The sequence below is a fragment of the Ahaetulla prasina genome, chromosome 2 (assembly GCF_028640845.1).
Source record: "Ahaetulla prasina isolate Xishuangbanna chromosome 2, ASM2864084v1, whole genome shotgun sequence".
In the NCBI taxonomy this organism is placed as follows: Eukaryota; Metazoa; Chordata; class Lepidosauria; order Squamata; family Colubridae; genus Ahaetulla; species Ahaetulla prasina.
The window spans coordinates 62518369-62538299 of NC_080540.1; the positions used below are offsets into that span (position 1 = coordinate 62518369).

At 38.1% G+C, this 19931-nt stretch overlaps 1 protein-coding gene and 1 long non-coding RNA gene across 23 annotated transcripts in view; both read right to left on the reverse strand.

The window, feature by feature from the left end:
- SLMAP (sarcolemma associated protein) overlaps positions 1 to 11983 on the reverse strand; it is a 90927-nt gene extending 78944 nt beyond the window's left edge. For all 22 annotated transcript variants that reach the window (XM_058166837.1, XM_058166836.1, XM_058166842.1 and 19 more), the window contains exons 1-2: positions 11829 to 11983; positions 10316 to 11675 (exon numbers count right to left, since the gene is read on the reverse strand). In XM_058166837.1, the coding sequence (XP_058022820.1) occupies positions 10316 to 10513 (198 nt within the window). In that variant the 5' untranslated portion in view covers positions 10514 to 11675; positions 11829 to 11983. The remainder of the gene's footprint in view (positions 1 to 10315; positions 11676 to 11828) is intronic.
- Positions 11984 to 12514: 531 nt separating this feature from the next.
- On the reverse strand, positions 12515 to 18715 carry LOC131192060 (uncharacterized). Its single transcript, XR_009153641.1, has 3 exons — positions 18453 to 18715; positions 13688 to 13759; positions 12515 to 12597 (listed from the first exon to the last, which is right to left on the reverse strand). It is a non-coding gene; the product is annotated as an uncharacterized LOC131192060 (long non-coding RNA).
- Between the last annotated feature and the right edge of the window lie 1216 nt (positions 18716 to 19931).

Genomic DNA, 19931 nt, shown 5'->3' on the forward strand with positions numbered 1-19931 from the left:
GCACTGAAAATCTAAATAAATATAGATGCCTTTCTGTTTATCATGTCACCAGCTCAGTGAAGCAACTAATATCTAAACCAGTCAACCTAAAATTCAGGGAGATTAATTATTAGACTAAATCAAATTTATGGTCTCTGGCTTCCTGAAACCTTCAACTTATTTTGAGGGTTCACATACAGCAAGAGACCAATAACTGTAAAAGCAGCTTACTAGTCTATTATTAGGCCAACATTTATTTATTTATTTATTTACTTACTTACTTACTTGTTGTATGCAATTAGGATGACAAAAAAGCAGGGCAAGGATCTCAAACTTGCAACCCTAGTTGGGGCAAATCAAGACTAGCATTTCCTACCACCATTGCAGTAGCTCCTCCCTATTATAGATTTAGAATAGTGCATTTGCACTAAACTGCAGACCATTTTCTAGCCTCATAAATTTAAGTCAGAAATAATTTCTGCCATTTAAGCAATTTGTTACATAATGGATTGATATAAATGGGTTAGGATTAGAAATTAAAAGGGTCAATAGCTTGGTGAAGGAGGAGGGGGAGGAGGGAAATTATTATGGAAGAAAAAAGTGGGGAGAATTTTTTCACAGAAATAGAAAGTAATTCAGTGCCTTATTTATCAGTAAATGGTTCCTGTTCCCAAAGAATACAGGAAATCCCTGACTTATGACTAACTGAGCCTGGCAATTATGAATAAGTCATGACAGTCATAAAGTGGATCACCATGTGACTGACCAATTTTACCAGCTTTTTTGCCATGGTTGTTAAGCAAGCACCAGTTGCTAAGCTAGGAGCACAGTCATTAAGCAAATCCATTGTTTACCATGACCCCATTTTTGCCACAAACTAGAAGTAAATACCATTTTCCCAGCAAAAACTTTAAAAAATCACAATCAAATGCCTGAAGGACATGTCCAAACAGCTGTAAAAGCTGGCTAGTTGCAGAGCATGCAAAATATAGCCATTTTGGTTCCTGAACTGGGTTTTAAGTAGCTTTTAGAAGGTCCGTCATAACTTCAAACAATCACTACATGACCCATCCTAGATTGATGTCTACCTGTATTGTATTTGATAGCACTATTACATAAACCAGTATTATTTGATTTCTATAGCTTCCTATCTCAACAAGTGACTCTGGGTGACATACATCATAATACATAAAAACAATTTTAAAAATTAAAACAATATAAAATAAATATGTATGGCACTAAGTAAAGCAGTTACTATGGATATTACTAGAACCAGGAAACGGGGTCTTAACACACTGGGGCCCCAGGCACACAACCAAGTTTCTAAGACCTTACAAAAGGCCAACATGGTTGGGGTCATCGTCCTGATATCTGAAGAGAAAATATTCCAAAGGGCAAGGGCTATGACAGACAAGGCACATCTCCTCTCCCCAGTGGACAGCCCTTGCAGCATTTCAAATCTTCCTGACTAAATTAGACAGGGAGAAACAACTGGGAGAAGACTTTTACATAACCCAATATCAGCTGCATATACATTTATATATTTTTTATAAATAATGTAAAGAAACAATAAATAAATACCTATGATGTGAATAACCCACCAGCATTCACAATACTAGTCTCCTTGCTAGTCTAGGAAATGTTCGAGACTGAATACATACCTACTCTTAGGCATGGCCTTTACCATGTATATAAAGACCCGTTCCCCTTCTTAGGTAACAGAAAAAGTTTTGATCTTTGAAAAGGCAGACCTCTGGAGATTTGAAACAAGAAGTTTTTCTGTTCAGAAAGCAGGAAGAATGCACCGTCTCTTCAGTAGGTTGATAAATGATTGGAGTTATCCCAAGTACACAGGGTAAGTCTGGGGTCAAAGGACTACATAATTCAGCTTAACTGAATTAAGAAACCGATAGCTGCTCTAGTTAGACACTGCATTAATTCTATTTTTTTGCTTCTAAGGATTATCATTCTTCTACTGATATTTCTGTGCAATTTCAGACTATTTTCCAAAAGATTTGTCTTCTCTATTAATTTACTGTGAACTGAAAATCTAGCTTTCTAATTATAGTGGACCACCACTATCTTGTGTGCCAGTAAGTTAATGGCCTGTCAACTCACTGTTCAGGCCTGGCTGCACAAGGAGGAGCTAGGGAGGTTGGAGCACGTCCCATCCCTGGCTGTGGTAGTGCCTCAATGCAGAGCTGCACTTCTCTAAAGTCATAGCAAAGAGAAGGAAGCAGCAATGCAGCGGCTCCTCAGATGGTCATACTTTTTCACTCTCCAAGGGAGGGGGAGAAGGGAAGAGAGAAAGAGACAGATATGGACAGACAGACAGATTTCTAGAATTTTCTTTCCAGAAAAAGTTGCCAAGTTACATACTATTTCTGCAAAAAATACTAGAAATGTTTGGAAACAATATATATAGTTTTCTCAAATTAACAAATTAATATTGATATCATGGCTGACATGAATAATTGCAAGCGAGACTAAGGATGCAGTCATCTCAGGATGTAAAATCAAACATTGTTCTAGTAGTTAATTAAAAATGCTGCCAGCTAAATTGCCAAAATGAAATGACTTTCTTTATATGAAATGTGGCTTTATTTATTAAATGTATGATTAATGGACTATCTGATATTCATTTACTCATTTTGACTTGGTAAAGACTTTTGTAACAACATATAAAAAGGCTTCAATGTTATATTTACACTAATGAACCAGTTCTCAGGCATCATGTGTGATGTTTTGAGTTTGAAATCCTTAGGTCAAAGCATTATGTTTGAACTCATATCACTTGTTTAACTATGATTCAGAATCAAGGTCTTTGTGAGGAAAGGATGATGATGATGATGATGATGATGATGATATTCCCTCAAGAGAGATCTAACATAGAAGGAAGGAGAAATTTTCTGACAGTGAGAACAATTAATCAATGGAATAGCTTGCCTCCCAGAATTGTGGGTGTTTCGTCAATGAAGGTTTTCAAAAAAAACCTGGGCAACCATTTTACCAGGACACTATAAAGTCTTCTGCCTTGAGATGGGAGTTGGACTAGAAGACCTCTGTGGTCCTTTACAGTCCTATGATTGTTGTTGGTTTTTTGTTCAACTTCAAGTTACTAACAGATACATTTTTCTCTGTGGGAGACTTAATTAGCCAACATTAAAGCAAAGAATCCAATGTTTACTTATCTCCAGAGGTGTAAGGTCCTAAATATCAGAACCATATGTTAAACTGAAGTACAGAAGATTTATTCAATCTAGTCAACTAATGGTCAGCACTAAATTGACACTAGATAGGATCAACAGAATTCAGGGGTGGGGGGAATAGTTTTGGATGTTTGTGGCATCTGTAAAGATAACATATTTAACTCTGCTCGTCATCTCTGTCTGCTCTTCTCCTACAAGAGATAGATTTCTTGAATCACATCCTGAATCTATCCCAAACTGCTGTATGTTTGCAATCCTAAGTGAAATCTGTGGTTCTTGGATTTAGGTACTTTGGACAGTTTTCAATCGTTATATTCAATATGGGCAGATCCTTAATTACACAATTCCAATGTTAATTAGCAAATCATTCTTCAGAACAGGCAGATCTTGGTTGCACCTGCATGTGGAAAACCTTATTGTACATTATGCATATCTTATTATCATAATGTTTTGGTAAACATTGGCTTATAGTTTACCATTCTGTGCAAATCAACCCACTAAAGTTTGTTCAATAAATAAATCATGGCTGAAAGTCATATCTTAGTACAATGTAAGAAGCTAATCTACAGCAATTTGTTTAATTCTGTTGACTAAAAAATTGGTTGGATTATATGCAAAGCACTAAATCATGAACCTACTGTTCATAATACAGTTAGGTTTAGCAGTACATTGTGTGAACCTAAACATATCACAATATAGTTGTGTGTGATATGTTAACTCAGTGTACCAAATGTTAAATATATGAGGGTACCTTATATCTAACATCAGCCAACATGTCAATCAGAATAAAAAGGTATTTGTTTTTCCTTACTTTGAAATAAAATAAAAGTACTAAAGGTGTACAAAACATTTCATGATTCTGAGTTCAGAACAGGCTGTTCCAACCACACTGAAGCTAATCCTATGGTACTCCAATGTTGACAGACGTACTATTTCCATCATAATTATAAAACAGTCTGATTGATGTAATCATACAGAGCAGGCATGATATATCTTTCTTTTCTCCTGCGAAATCTTAGAGTAAAATTTGTAGTAAACTTCTGTGATTAATTATTACTGTCATTTAATTTTCATATTTAAATTTAATATGACCTCAACATTTTGGTTCCCTCAATATATTCCAATATGTATACAGACATAAGCAGGAATGTTTGACAATAATTTAATTACAAATGTATTTTGTTGCTTGTTCAGCTACTGTACTAAGGATGGTAGGGCCGATGCTCTTGAGAGATGCTCTCTCAGAACTTGACTGCTTGCATCACAATAAACACTGACAGCTTCCCTAATAATCCCTTCCTGTTGCATGAGGCTAGGCTGGATTAGTACGGGTGGTTACTGAGCTTCATTTTTCTGTCACTTCCTGTTTGGACTGGGCACAAAATCTTAATGTTAGGTTATGTAAAATGCTGGATGAAATATTTTGTGATATTATTGGTGCTGTTAGTATTACTAATCAACTGTGATAACATCAATAATGTTATATACAAATGAGAATTACAGAAAGTAATATTCCATATTATACATTGTAAGCCGCCCTGAGTCTTCGGAGAAGGGCGGGGTATAAATGTAAAAAAAAAAAAAAAAAATTAGTTTTTATTTTCTGTAATTCTTATTTATATACAATTATGTTTTAAATGAACAATAATGTAAGGGCATATTTAGATTTTGGATGTAAACTATATCATACAATATGAAGAAAAACAAGAGTTTTATATTTAAATTGCCTTATATAAACTGAAAAAAACTGAAAAAATTGTATATAAATAAACATATTACTAAAGTAACTATGATTAATATGAAAAAATGACCAATCTCAGAAACAACAAATTATGCATCCCTAAAACATTATCTTTGAGACCGGGATACTTGTGACGATAATAGAAAGAAAAAGGAATATAAGATATGTTTACCACCTTAAGTTGTTTATAAAGGCAATATATAAATAAAATAATAAATAAATATTTTTTCTTCAAATGTAAGCATTTCTATTCTAGGTAGCTAAAACAAAGCTCATTTTAATGTTTTTTACCTAAAAGAACCAATTTCTGGTTGCATAGTACAAGAAATATACATTTATATTCTATTTCTGCACTGAACTCAATGGATAGTCTCAAACCGTACTATAAAACTCAACTCATCATGCTTGATCACAGTTTGAGACTACAACAGTCTCTTCACAGGTTTTACCATAAACTAGCAAAAGCAGGCTCACAGAATACTACGGTATATGTAGAGAAAACCATCCATATTGATTAATAAGTTTTTCTTCTTCTAGTATTAAATGGTGCAGCAGAACTGGTATGTCCAGGGAAGCCAGCACACACTACAGCACCACAACTGACGAGGGGACAAGAGGCTAGAGATTAATAATAATAAGTAAACAATGAAACTTGACAGAAATAAAATTGTTTGGGTATTTGCTATAACTAACCAATATCTTTTAAACTATTTTTTATTATATTTTCATAGCAATTTTTATGGCTTTAAGGCCTAAACATTATCAGTTTTATTTGTCCACTATTGTCACAAGAACAGAATTTTTAGCTTTGACCGATTATTTGAGATTATCCTCTTCTCCATTGTCTATGTATGCATATGCAAATTAACACATGCTTTTATCAATTAAAACTGATAGCCTTCTGGTGTTTCCACGAATAGTTATTGTAAGTCAACATTTGAATTAACATTAACTAAAAATGCTTAATGCCCATTTTAAATCAACACTGGAGAGCTAGAAGATGAACTTTTGAGAGATATATAACATTTCATTAAATTGTCCAGGTTCAAAAAAACTAAAGCTATGTGAATATACTGTAGCATCTCCAACAATTACAGTATTAGCTCTGCAGCAATGACTACATTAGTATCTCTGCAGGAAAATCCTGATCAGTAGGCAGTAACATATCCCAGCTATTAATTGCTGATGTCATTTCTCTTCCAAATTCTAAAATAAAATACTGTTAACAGTAAAGCTGTTTTAATTTAATATAAGAGGAACAATTTTCTCCTCTTGTAACTAATGCTTTCTCTGTAAATTACTAACTAGACACTGCTTGTGAGAACATTCAATATCTGGAAAAAGAAATCCCTTTCATCACTTAGGAACACAGATTAAATCTGACCAAAATATTGTACTTTTTATCCCAGAATAATTACTCAGATATTTTATTGATGAAACTTTGGTTGTTTAAGATATTGTAGTGCATTACATGTTAGGTGTAAATACTCCTAAATTAGACACATTCAACACTTAAAATGTTTAATAGTTACAGATTTACATCAGATTTGGTATAAATGTGGCAAAAGCCTGAATTCTAGTCTGATGTTAATTTACTGTGCACAAGCATTCAGATGTAATATATAGAATATTTAGTAACTGACAAATGATATTCCACGGTCACTATAGTCTTGATAATGAGCAACTGACTATAGATCACAGAACACAATTGCACAAGGTACAATATATTTGCCCAGACTGCTTTCTTTAACAGAATCTAAATATATAAACATAAGCATAACAAGGATCACCTTTCTGCCAACATCTCTGCTACACAATAGAGAATACAGGTTAGACAAATCATTCTAGTGCCAGCAGTCACAGAGGTCAATGGGATATCTGGGGCCAAAGCATCCCAGAGACTCCAAACAATAATGTGAAATCTGTCTTTTTATCCTTGTGCAATGTCAAAAATCTCAGTGATGATTCTGCTAGTTAAAACTATGTAGCACCTAATACTCTTTATCACTATTGTGACTATGTCAGATAAATAGAGTACAAGTATGGCCATATTATCTTTCAAGGCCATCATGGAGGAGGACAGCAATCCTGGAGATACCAACTATGAAAGCATTAAAAGGCCTACTGTTTAAATTCAGATTAAACCCCTCTCAATCTCATTTCAACCATTACAATATATGTGCTTTCCAAATTCAGCTGTTTACAACTGTATAGTAGCTCCACTCTTCTCCATTCCTATTTTCAAGAGTTCATAATATTGCATTAGCGTATTTTTTGCATTATAAGGCACATTTCCCTCCCCCCCAAAAAATGAGTGGAAATGTCTGTGCATCTTATACAGCAAATATTGCGGCGAGGGGAGGAGTGTTGGTGCGGCGGTGGCATTCTCTGCTGCCACCTGTCACCGCCATCCCTGGTCACCACTGCTGTCACCAGGGAATGCTGTAGCCTTCACTGCCAAGCAAGTGCTTGGTGGTTGGATTGGCCTTCCGGAATACCACTGATCAGCTGTTCTAGGCGGCAGGGATTGCCACCGCCAAATGACAGCGATAGGCGGTGGTGATCCTTGCTGCCTAGAACTGCTGATTGGCGGTATTCCAGGAGGCCGATCGAACCGCCAATCAGCTGCTCAGCCGTGAAGGCTCCAGTGTTCCCCAGCAGTGGCAGCAACTCAGCTCAGTTGACCAGTGGTGGGCGCAATGGAGTGGAGCCCTGACGAGCTACGTGCTGGGGCTGCGATAACATCCTGAAGTTGACCAGGCTGTTTGCTGCAAGGACGCTAGCCAGATGAATACCAGATGGATGCTGGGAGGCAGAGGCAGATTTTTTTTTCTTGTTTTCCTCCTCTAAAGCTAACGTACGTCGTCTTATGGTCCGGTGCCTCTTATAGGGTGAAAAATATGGTGTATTCAAGAGGGCAAAGATAAGGCGGATACATGTAGCAGAGCAGTTCACTGTGAACTAAGATAAATACCTGTGACGTGACAACCTGTAGGAAGATAACGTCAAGTAAGTGCATCCACTTGAGTTTGAGGTGAAAATGGGCAACTAAATAAAATAGAGTATGCAAAATCTCTTATTTGTTCTAACCATATTGAAACTACAAATTGTACCTCAGCTGAACAATCTGCTACTATGCAACACTGTAGTATAGTTTTAAAATAATGTATAGAATAAATTATGACAAGGATATACACACTTGCAGAAAGTATTTCAGCATATTCAGTCTAACTAGAGAGACTGATTTTAGGACTGAAGAGAGACTATACAGACAAATTAACCAGTATTATTTTAATACTTTGTTCCTTATTTAATGTTAATTTTCACTATTAAAAATGATTCAAAGTGGAACCTTTAAAATATTACAAAAAATGTGATTGGATTCTGTATTTTGAACTGTTAATTTGCACCTTAAATGCAAGTTACTCTACATTAAAGTCACATGACATTCATGTTACAACTTATTCAACTTTCAGTTTGTTCTGTTTTTTTTCTATTGCATAATATACAGGAAAATAAACATGCTTATCATGTCCCTGCCATACTGTGCCAGGTGATAATTTTTGCTAATATATTAATTAATAGACGTCACTAAAATAAACCAAAACAGTGGAAGTGTTTTCAAAATAATAAATGTATACTAATACCTGACAGCACACTAAAAACTTATTTTATAGTCACTAAAAAATACTACAGGTAATCCTTGACTTACAACCATTCATTTAGGGATTGGTTGTAATCACTAAATGACTGTTCAAAGTTACAACAGAACTGAAAAAAATGACTTGATTATTTTTTACACTTATGACCATTGTAGCATCCTCACATTCACTTGATCAAAATTTGGATGCTTGGCAACTGACATGTATTTATGACAGCTGCAGTGTCGCGGGGTTATGTGATCACCTTTTGCAACTTTCTGACAAGCAAAATCAATGGGGAAGCCAGAATCACTTAACAACCATGTTACTTACTTAACAGTGATTCACTTAACAACGGTGGCAACAATGGTCTTAAAATTGGGCAAAACTTACTTAACAACTGTCTTGCTTAGCAAGGGAAATTTTGGGGTCAATTGTGGTCGTAAATTGAGGACTACCAGTACTTTAATGAATGTAATTACAACTTGGATAACTAAATCATTGATGTGAACATATTACAACATCTGAATATTCTATTTTAGTTTCTACTTGAGAAAAATAAGTATTATGGCATGCTCAACATTTCAAGAGTATCTGCCTTTATACCACAAAAACTTCTAATATAAGCTGAAGCTAAAATAATATAGAATGCCTATGCAACCCAAATAAGTCTTATGTTGAAAAAAGAATTTTTACAAGAAGCCTAGACTTCTCATTGTACCTTTTAGGAAATGACTGACATGTTTTAGATGATATTAGTCACAAGTTTGATCACACCAAAGTCAATCAGTTGAAAACTTAGTTATAACTTACCTTGTGTAGCACTGATGTACACAACCCACTGTACCCATTCCATTATGGTACTAATGGAATGTAAAACTACAATACCCTGTACAGGTACTTCCAAATGTTTGTGTTAAATACTTAAAATTAAATTGTCTATTCTTAAAACTGGAACATTCTTGCTTAAATATATTTTAAAACATACAAAGCAAATTAAGATACATTGCTCAGATACAAGCAATTTTATTTTATGAAGGGTGAATATAACAATTACCCAAAGGAATCCTCAATAAAATGTGCATCTGCTTGCCATGTAAAGTTGGAGGTTTAAATTATAAATTTAGGATACTAAAAAATTACTTCACTTAAGTATTGCTTTCTTCAGAATGACAAGCAAAAAACTAGCTGCATCATTAGCTACAGCATCCAATTTTTAAAAACTGGAACATTTGTCCAATTTTAAACCATATTACAATCAAAAAAGCCATCTAAGCAAGGATAGTGGAGATAAAAATTGATTTCTTTTTTAAATTAAAAGATTTATTAGAGAACCAATAACTAAGGTACTTCTGATCAGGCATGGAAATATCTGCTATTCTTCAGACATCAAATTATATAGTATTAAAGCAGTATTGGAGACAATAAGTCAATAGTACCGTTTGAGATGGATGTGCAGTATCTGCATACAAGCCATTTCTCAGTTTCAAGTATATAATAGCGCAATGAGAAGACTGTTGTCATAATAAATTGAACAGTTATTTTTAAACACTTTACCAGGTAATATGGCCTATTTATTGATAAATAATTTCTTAAAAACCAATGCCTTGGGCAAAATTTTATAAAATCTGAAAATGTAAATCAACATTTCAGTCTTCGAGGAGTTAGCAATACTAAAGTAACTAATACCAGTACTAAAGAAAGCATGTTCATAAAATTTTCTTGAGAAATTTAAAATGTCTTACCTTTCCAGTCTTGTGGTCAAACCAGACAAGTGCATGATTCCTAGACAGGACTTTACAGTCAAAGGTGGCATTATTTTGAGCTGGTCGACATCGAGCCACTGATCGTCCAATTTTGACAGGCTCATCCAGGTAGACATGGCGTTCTTGAAATGGATGGGAGTTCGGGCGGCAAGTAAAGATAGCCAAGGCTGAAGGCATTGAGGATAGATATGTGGTGCCACACCAACCAGGAAAGAAGAGAAACTCTTCTTGATCCAAGCCCCGCTCCACAGTTGATAAGCAAAGCTCCCGCTATACTTCACATTAAAGCAGGACAAACATTACCTGCCATCAAGATCTAACAACTCATACCTCCAGTCTGTGAACTAACGCAAGCAATAATCCGACAGAGAAGCCCCATTGTTTTCTTTTAAAAAGGTTTGTAGCAAGTTTAAGAAGTTCCACTTTAATCCATCTCCCTCAATGATGTGAACAAGCATATGACCACTCCAAAGAGAAACAAGACTTGTTCAAATTAAGGTGGAGATAGTTATAAATCCAAGTGAATGACTCACACAAAAAATACTTGTTTGGGATGTACGCACTCTTATCCTCTTCCGTAATCACTGCCCAAGCTTTTCTTCACCAGAGAAACAATAAAAATATGAAGGGAGTGGGACTGAAGAGGTTTTACAAGACAGGAGTTAAGAACTGGAGAACGATCCAGGGATAAGTCTGCGGTTCATCCGTTTCACACATCAGCAGGATCAGGAAAGGGAGGATGCCTTGCTAAAAAAACCAGGTTCTCCCCCTCCCTAGGCAGCATAGGCCCAGACTCCAATTTTCAAGGAGCCAACAGAAACCCCAGTGCGATCATTAAGGAAATGCAAGTATTTCCCCATGCATCTTAGCGCAATACACCTGGCTACATATCCGAGCCACTGAATAACACGGGTCTTCTCGAGCAGAGAGAGAGAGAGAAACGGACAGGAGGCTGATCAGCCAGATGCGGACGTCGGATGAAAGCAGGGGCTTTATTGAGGATCCCTTCCACTCAGGGTTAAACCAAGGCAGATAACTTATCGGGGAAAAGGGGAGAAAGACACCAGGCGGCTCTCGCTGTGGAGGTCTCGGGGCAAACGGCGGCAGAATCTCCTCGGGAAACTGGGAGGGCGAAGGCCGGTGAAACGGCGGGCGACGAAGAGCCGGGACTGCAGGTGGCTGTTAAAGTGGGGGGGGGGGAATTCACTGCCTTCCCGAGGCTCCTTTTGCTCGCCCTGCCGGAGCTCAGTCCTGCTGCCGCTCCGGGAGAGGCCTGGAGGCCGGACGCCTTACGAGCTGGGTGTCAAGCGGCAGCCGTCCACGAAAACTTTCCCTCGACCTGTAAAATCAAAACAAACCCGGTCAGCCTTCGGGGCTCAGGCGGGTCCCAACTCGAACGTCCCTCGCGGGGTTTCTCGGTTCGATCGAGGCGAAAGGACAGCGGGACGCATGAACCTCAGCGCCCTCCGCCCGCTCGCCCGCGCGCTCTTACCTTCCCAGCAGCAGCAGGAGCGGCCATACTGACTGGAAACCTACCCGGTGTAGCAGGCGCCGCCGCTGCCGCCTCGCTGCCGGGGAGGGGAAAAGGGAATGAGAGGGGTGGAGCTGCCTTGCAATGGGCCTGACCAAAAAAAAAGGCTGACGGCCAGCCAGGCGCTCTACGCAGGCGCGAACTAGGAACGCGCGACAAGGAGACATGCGCACAAGGAACCGCTGAAGCTCTTGGTTGGAGACTGGCAAGCCGTGGTTGCCCGTACCCTGGGAATGCGCTGCTGGCGCTGTTTCCGGGTAGTAAAAAAAAAGAAAGGGTAAAAGCTCACAGAGGACTAAATGGAAAGGCCTCGGCCGCTACAAGAAATTTAAGTTCTACAGATACTGGTTTTTTTTCCCCCATGAAAGGAGGTAGGGAGAAAGCATCACGTTGAATGGCTAGGGCTGGAAAAGCGGGCAGCCAATAGCTTTACCTGAGGAAGACGGGAAATCTAAAGCAAAATTGGATATCATTACTCCACGGAACGAGTGGGAAAACTTTTATTTCACACCTTTGGAAATGCCAAAGAGACATAGATCTTGTGAAATGGTTGCAGCAAGAAATCGAGGCTCATTTAGCTGTTCATTTAGCTAGATCTAGGATTTCTTACAATATAAAAAATAAATTAAAAAAACAAATAAAGGAACACCTGAGATTTATTCCAGTGTAAGTGCGGATCAGTTTGCAGATAGTTCTTTAGTCCTTCGTTCTCTTTGCCACAAAATGTGTCCTGTATTTTCATCAATGATACCAAGAGGAGACATGTCAAACAAAACAGTATTTAAAATTATCTTGAACTCGGAGGCTGAGTTCAAATCAACAAGAGCAACATTATTAAAACCAAGGTCAAACTTAAATGTTGAGGAAACAACCGTACAAGGGCAGAGATAACTGGTTACAGAACATCATTTAAATTAGTTGGGCTAGAGTCCAATTCTGCTTTGTTCATGGGGAGTAAGTCCCACTGAACAAAAAAGGCTTCATTTGTGCAAGGTTCCTCTAGTTTATTAGATTGTTACTCAGCCCAATTTCCTGGATTCACATGATGCATTAATTGACCCAAGAACTGCACTCACACAGCGTGCTAGGCTAAAATTATTTAATTTATTACTGTCATACAAATATAGTCACTTGGTACTATTTATCACATTAATTGTTTTAAAATTAATCTGTTTTTTCATATTCAATATTCAGACCAGTTACTTAAAAAATTAAACACTGGCTCTGTTGACATGAACACATTGAATATGGAGTATCTGCCCAGATTATGGGCTCTGCTAATGTGTAATTACATAGTACACATCCTTTGAATCCATTAAGGTAACAATGGTTAAGTATGTCGTTGTAAACACACCTATTTAAATATATATAATTTTGTAACAATGATAAAATCCCAATTACAATTGCTCAAGTATTTTCAAATCACAATAGCTGGTCTTTAAACATAAGCATCCTCTCTCAATCACAGTCCTTCCTAAAAATAATTTCCTTGCCAACCCTTTTTTCCATATGGATTACAATCCTGATGTCAGGGACTAACTGTATTTGTAAGACATCCTTTAGGCTAGTCAAGGACTACGTGTATCATACTAAATCAAAGGCAAACTTCATTTTGGCTTAGCAGGTTTTCTGAATCCATTGGACCCATCTAAACTATAAGTTAAATTGTGCTAAAAGAGCTTAATCACAGTTTATAACCATGATTTATTGAAGGCTAGTTCACTGTAGTATAGCAAGCCAACTACACTTAGACTGTTGGCTAAATTATGATTTAGGAATTAATTTTTTCAGGGAAAAAAAAAAGCAATACAATCACAAACCAGAGTGGGTCTTGTACAGTATTTCCTCTGTCGGTTTTTCACTGCTATTTCCATCCCCAGGTACACAAGGAGCTATTTTCAAAACAAAGAGGTGTGGGAGTGAATTAGTTTTGCGTGCATGTTGCCTCACTGAACTAACATGATTTGTTTGTTTCAATAATTCAAGTAAATAAAAACAAATAAAAAGGAATAATTGACTTACTAAGCGCAACAAAGTTTACTAGGTTACGAAGTGAAATAGTAAATTGTCAAAACATGTCTAGGTGGGGCCCTTAATAATGATTAATGCTGAATCTGCCTTACTATGTCACATAAATAAGCCAGCTGTGTTCATACCACTGCATTAATCTACAAACTAAATACATTACACTAAAGCACAGCTTCAAAAGAATTGCTTTGGACTTTGCTCAAACATAGCACCTTTGTATGATTTATTAAATCACACAAATCTTTTTTTCCGGCTTCCATGAGAGTCTGAGAAATATGCTGCGATTTTTAAGAATTGCATTAAACATATACTGCTTTAATAACTTACTTCATTACAGCAGTAGCAAAGGCATCCTGAGGATTGAGCGCTTTTATCAAAAAGTTGAACATCACATCACATCATCGCAATGCAACCTCTACCTCTTCCATGCCTGCTTGTTTATAACAGGGACAGCTTGCACAGAAGAAGCAGAGCTTGTGTTGCCTCACTGCAAGGCCATTTTCATCATTTGTCCTTCCTTCTGGATGCTCTCGAACAGCAACATCATTTTCACACTTGCACAAAAAACCTGAAAAAAGACACTCATATTTTAATGAGCTACAGAAAGGTGTTATGCTCATTCAAGATCCAAAGCACTTCTTTTTTAATCATTTCTGAAGCAATTACATTTCTGTTTAGTGCTAGACCGGGATGCCTTATGCACGGTCACTCACGCCCTCGTCACTTCTCGCCTGGACTACTGCAATGCTCTCTACATGGGGCTCCCCTTGAGGTGCACCCGGAGACTACAGTTGGTTCAGAATGCGGCTGCGCAGGTGATAGAGGGAGCCATTCATGGCTCCCATATAACACCAATCCTGCGCAGGCTGCACTGGCTACCTGTGGTTTTCCGAGTGCACTTCAAGGTGTTGGTTACCATCTTTAGAGCGCTCCATGGCATAGGACCGGGATATCTTCGGGACCGCCTTCTGTTACCACATGCCTCCCACCGGCCGGTACGCTCCCATAGAGAGGGTCTTCTCAGGGTGCCGTCAGCCAAACAGTGTAGGCTGGCAACCCCCAGGGGGAGAGCCTTCTCTGTGGGCGCACCTACCCTCTGGAACGAGCTTCCCCCAGGACTTCGACAACTTCCTGACCTCCGGACCTTTCGCCACGAGCTGAAGACATATCTATTCTTTCGAGCAGGACTGGCTTAAATAGGGTTTTTAAATATGGATTTTATTGGGGTTTATTTTTTATATTTTGTATGGTATTTTAAATTTAGGCTATTTTGAATAAGTTTTTTAAAATGTGTTTTATTGTAATATATTGTATTATTTTATTTGCCTGTTCACCGCCCTGAGTCCTTCGGGAGAAGGGCGGTATAAAAATTAAAAAAATATTGTTATTATTATTATTTATGCATTGTCAACCGAGATTGTCAATTTATGGTGTGTTGTGATATATAAAACCAGAAAAGTTAGTCATTGTTATAGAACACAGATAAAATAGCACTGATATGTTGGACAAAACTAGCCCCTTTAAAACATCTGACTCCAGATATGCCTAGAGTCAGATGTTTTATAGGGAAGCATAGAGAAAAAATATGTAACTTGGTGCCCTCTGTACCTACCTAGACGGCACCAAGTTTACTATCTTTTCCCTATGCTTTATTAACATATATGAAGCTTCCCTATCCCTTTCCTCAAGGTCTAACTGTTTCTGACATTTCTTTCGTATCCTTCATAATCTTTTCACTCATGCTCTCTTGCTCAACTTGCAGTTCTCTTGACTCTGGCTTTATGTCTTTTATTACTTTATTAAAATATTTAAATCCTACCCATCCTCTAAGCAATGCTTCCCAAAACTAGGTAAACCAGGTAAACTACCCAAAATTGGGTAAGAGTGGAGTGGGTTTTCTTGAGGGGGGGATAATGACACGCAAGGTGCTTCAAGAAGGATTTTTTAGGTTGCCTAAAATTGCTGAAAGGCAATATTCAGCTAAAATATCTTATGACTAAAAACTTATATTACACTGGAAAGTGTTTTCAGTTATACTAAACTAACTCCATATTTTGAAGACAATTGAGGAGTATTAAGGTAAAATGAATTTCTGCAAGAAATTTGGTATAGAGTTGAGATATTCTCTTTTAACAAATCAATAAATAGAATTTTAAATAAAGCTAATTGTATTTTTTTCTTTATTTATTTAATTTGTATCCCACGTTTTATTATTTTTACAAATAAGGTAGTGAAGCTGTCCAACAAACCTTCCTCTCCTGTTTTACCCACAACAACAGCCCTATGAGGTGATTTGAGCTGAAAGAGTGACTGGCCCAAAGTTACACAGCTGGCTTTCATGGCTAAGGTAGGACTTGAACTCATGGTCCCCTGCTTTGTAGCCTGGTGCCTTAACCACTAGATCAAACTGGCTTTCTTTTAGATGAAAATAATTAAACAGAACATTTTGTAAGTTTAGTTGGTGCTTATCAACTAAAGGATATTTATAAAATACTAAATGACAATTTCAGCTTGTTAGAAACTTAATCTAATAAGGCGATATTGGCATATATAATTTGGTTTATTCTATATTTGTGACATATTTCTGAAATATTCTTATGAATATTCATATGGTGTTAGAAAGAAAAAGTGTAAAATTATACATATAGTTAAAATCTTGAATTCATTCATCAAAAACACTGAGCATAGATAAAAGTGCAAAGACTCTTATTACACCCAGTTTAAATGCTGGCTTGATGCTATGTGATATGATACCCTTTACCTATGAATTTTTTATAGTGATTCAACTGAGAAATTGACCCATTTTTACCATGTGGTTAAGTTTTAAACATTGGTAGTGTGTTGTTTTTTAAGTATGTTTATCCATTAGTATATTTTAATTCTTTTCACTTCTTTCTTTAGAGGAATAAAGCAATACATTGAAAAAAATAATGTCAATAAATGTACAGGTTTACACAAGAAAAAACAACCCTTTAATATCTTGGTCCTCAATCATTCAGAGCCTTAAAAATCAATACCAGAACTTTGAATTCTACTTGGAAGGAGTCTGTAAATGAATGCACTAATTTCAGCAAAAGAAACAAGTTTCTACTGCTTACAACTGTTCTTATAGATCCCATGTGAGGTTTTGACCCAGTAAACCACTTTTTCCCTTCACGTTGCAAATATTACAGCTGACAGAACTGAGCTGCAAGACCCAGCACTGCTAGATTATAGCAAACATTCTTTGTTTCTTCATTGTCACATAGGCATCATCCATACTTTTGCTACTCCGATCTGTTAATCCTAGCAAACATGCTGGTCGTTTTACTCTCCAAAGAGTGGGAATGTTTTGGATAACATCCATGCCACTTTATGAGCTCACATTATCATAAGAGCCAAGTTGGCACAAAGCAAAGGTCGATCTAGTCAAATGTTTTACTCGCACAGCACAGAATTTGTAACTGAAAGCTCATAAGCACAATTAAGGGTATAAATAGCACTCTACAATGCAAGTTTCATAACAAATGTTAACTGAGAGCCATTTCCTTTTAAAACAACACTTTCAACTAGTAGCCTAAAAGCCATAGTCTCTATGACTTTGTTCCAGGTTTGTGACTGGTACCTTGCTGCATTGAGGCTACGTTATCATAAACTTAAAATTGGGAGTCTGCTAGCGCCATTTCTATTTGTGCCTTATTAAAAGTCATAAGCTTTTGTGAGCTGTATGCCTGCTGATAGAATTGCCTTTTAATAAAATGTGTTAGAAAAGGTGCTACCAAACAACTTCGAATTTGTTTGCCATCATAAATTAACATGGTTCTCCTCTTACAACAGTATAAGCTTGATGCATTGGTTTTTCTCTTTATAATTCTGTAACACACATGCAGGCATGGCTAAAGGTAGGCAATCTTGTCACATCAGTTGTCGAACTACAACACCCAATATTCCTAACCAGTATGGCTAGCAGTGGTGGCTGTCAGAAATGGTTGATCAGCATTATCAGTAAGATCGTAGTCTCCTATGAACAAAATAAATTTCCTTTATCAAGCTTCACTCATTGATCTACATGGTGCAGAGTGTTCCCCTAAGAAATCTATGAACTGTTACGGTCTCAACCCGGTCTTCAGATACATACCACACACACCTCTTGTACAGAGAGTCCTTGACTTACAGCAGTTCATTTAATGATCATTTGAAGTTGCAACATTGAAAAAAGTGACTTATGACCATTTTTCACACAACCATCGCAGCATCCACATGGTCACATGATCAATTCAGATGCTTGGCAACTGACTTATATCTATGGCGGTTGCAGTGACCTAGGATCATGTGATCACCTTTTGCGACCTTCTGACAAGCAAAGTTAAGGGAAAGCCAAATTCACTTAACAACAATGTTATTAACTTAACAACTTCAGTGATTCGATTAACATGTGGCATGAAAGGTCGTAAAAGGAGCAAAACATACTTAACAAATGTCTCAATAGAACTGTTTGGCTCAATTGTCCTTGTAAGTCAAGGACTGTACTTGTTTTTTCCAATATTTGAACTGTATTTGAAAGGAACATTGGCTTACCTGAAGGTTCCTTCTATGTACGCTGCGTGAGAGTCCAAAGCAATGGGTTGTTAACTTCAGCTGATTGGTCAGAGACTGAGTTGAATTTGTTTAAACACGCCTCCTCTTCCTGCTTAGCTCCAGTTTATTAACGAAGAACCGGTACTTGAGAAGACGAACTCAATTGGGAACTGGAAACGGACCAAGAACCTCCAGACCCCTGCATAGAACAAAGAAAACAATAAAGGAACATAGGGCGGGGTTGGACTCTCACACAGCGTACATAGAAGGAACCTTCAGGTAAGCCAATGTTCCTTCTCCTGTACGCTGCTTAGAGAGTCCAAAGCAATGGGATATACCCAAGTTAAATATCCCTAGGGTGGGGAACAGAGGAATCCAAACTGTCAGCGGCAGGAAGAACTCACTGCAGGCAGAATGAGGCCTCGACTGAGGCAAATTGGTCCATCTTGTAGTTTTTGATAAAGGGTGAGGGAGAGGCCCACGTGGCCGCTCTGCAGATGTCCAAGATAGAGGCTTGAGTGGCCCAGGCGGCTGTGGTGGCTGCACTGCAAGTGGAATGAGCCGTGATGCGGCCTGGAAGATGGTGTTTCTGCTGGTCGTAGGCCATGGAAATACAGGCTTTTATCCACCTGCCTATGGTGGATGGAGATACTTTGGTGCCCAGAACCCTTGGTTGAAATGAAACAAACAAGGATTCTGTCTTCCTAAACGGAGCTGTTCTGTCGAGATAGATACGTAAGGCCCTGCGTACATCCAGCGTGTGCCATCGACGCTCTGAAGAATGTTTGGGATGAGAGCAGAAGTCCGGCAAGATGACCTCCTGAGACCTATGGAACCACGTGTTTATTTTTGGAAGGAATATAGGGTCTAAACGGAGAATGACTCTGTTAGGGTGAAAAATGCATAAGTCCTTCCTGACTGACAGAGCAGCCATTTTGGAGATCCTGCGGGCGGAGGTTATGGCTATGAGAAAAGCTACTTTAAAGGTTAAGAGCTTGAGGCTGGAGGAGCTCAAGGGTTCGAAAGGGGATGAAGTAAGCATCTGAAGAACCAGGGTTAGATCCCAGGTTGGATACCTGTGGACCGGAGGGGGACGCAAGAAACGGCGGATACTGGGATGTTGAGAAAGTGTGGAGATCCCGTCACAGAAAAGGACAGTGGCAAGAGCTGCAACCTGCCGACGGATAGTGTTGGTGGCCAAGCCTTTGTCCAATCCGTCCTGGAGGAATTGCAGGATCTGCTGAATAGAAGCAGAAGTGGGGACTATTTGATGTCTAAGACACCAGCGGTGGAAGGATGACCACGTGGCCTCATAAATGCGCATTGTGGATGGGCGTCTAGAAGCCAGGAGGGTGGAGATGACCCCCGCGGAATGCTTTTCCTTCCTTAGGATCTCCCGGTCAAGTGCCAGGCGGCTAGTTGATAACATTGAGGCTCTGGATGAAGAATGGCTCCTTGGCGTAGTGAAATCTGATCTGG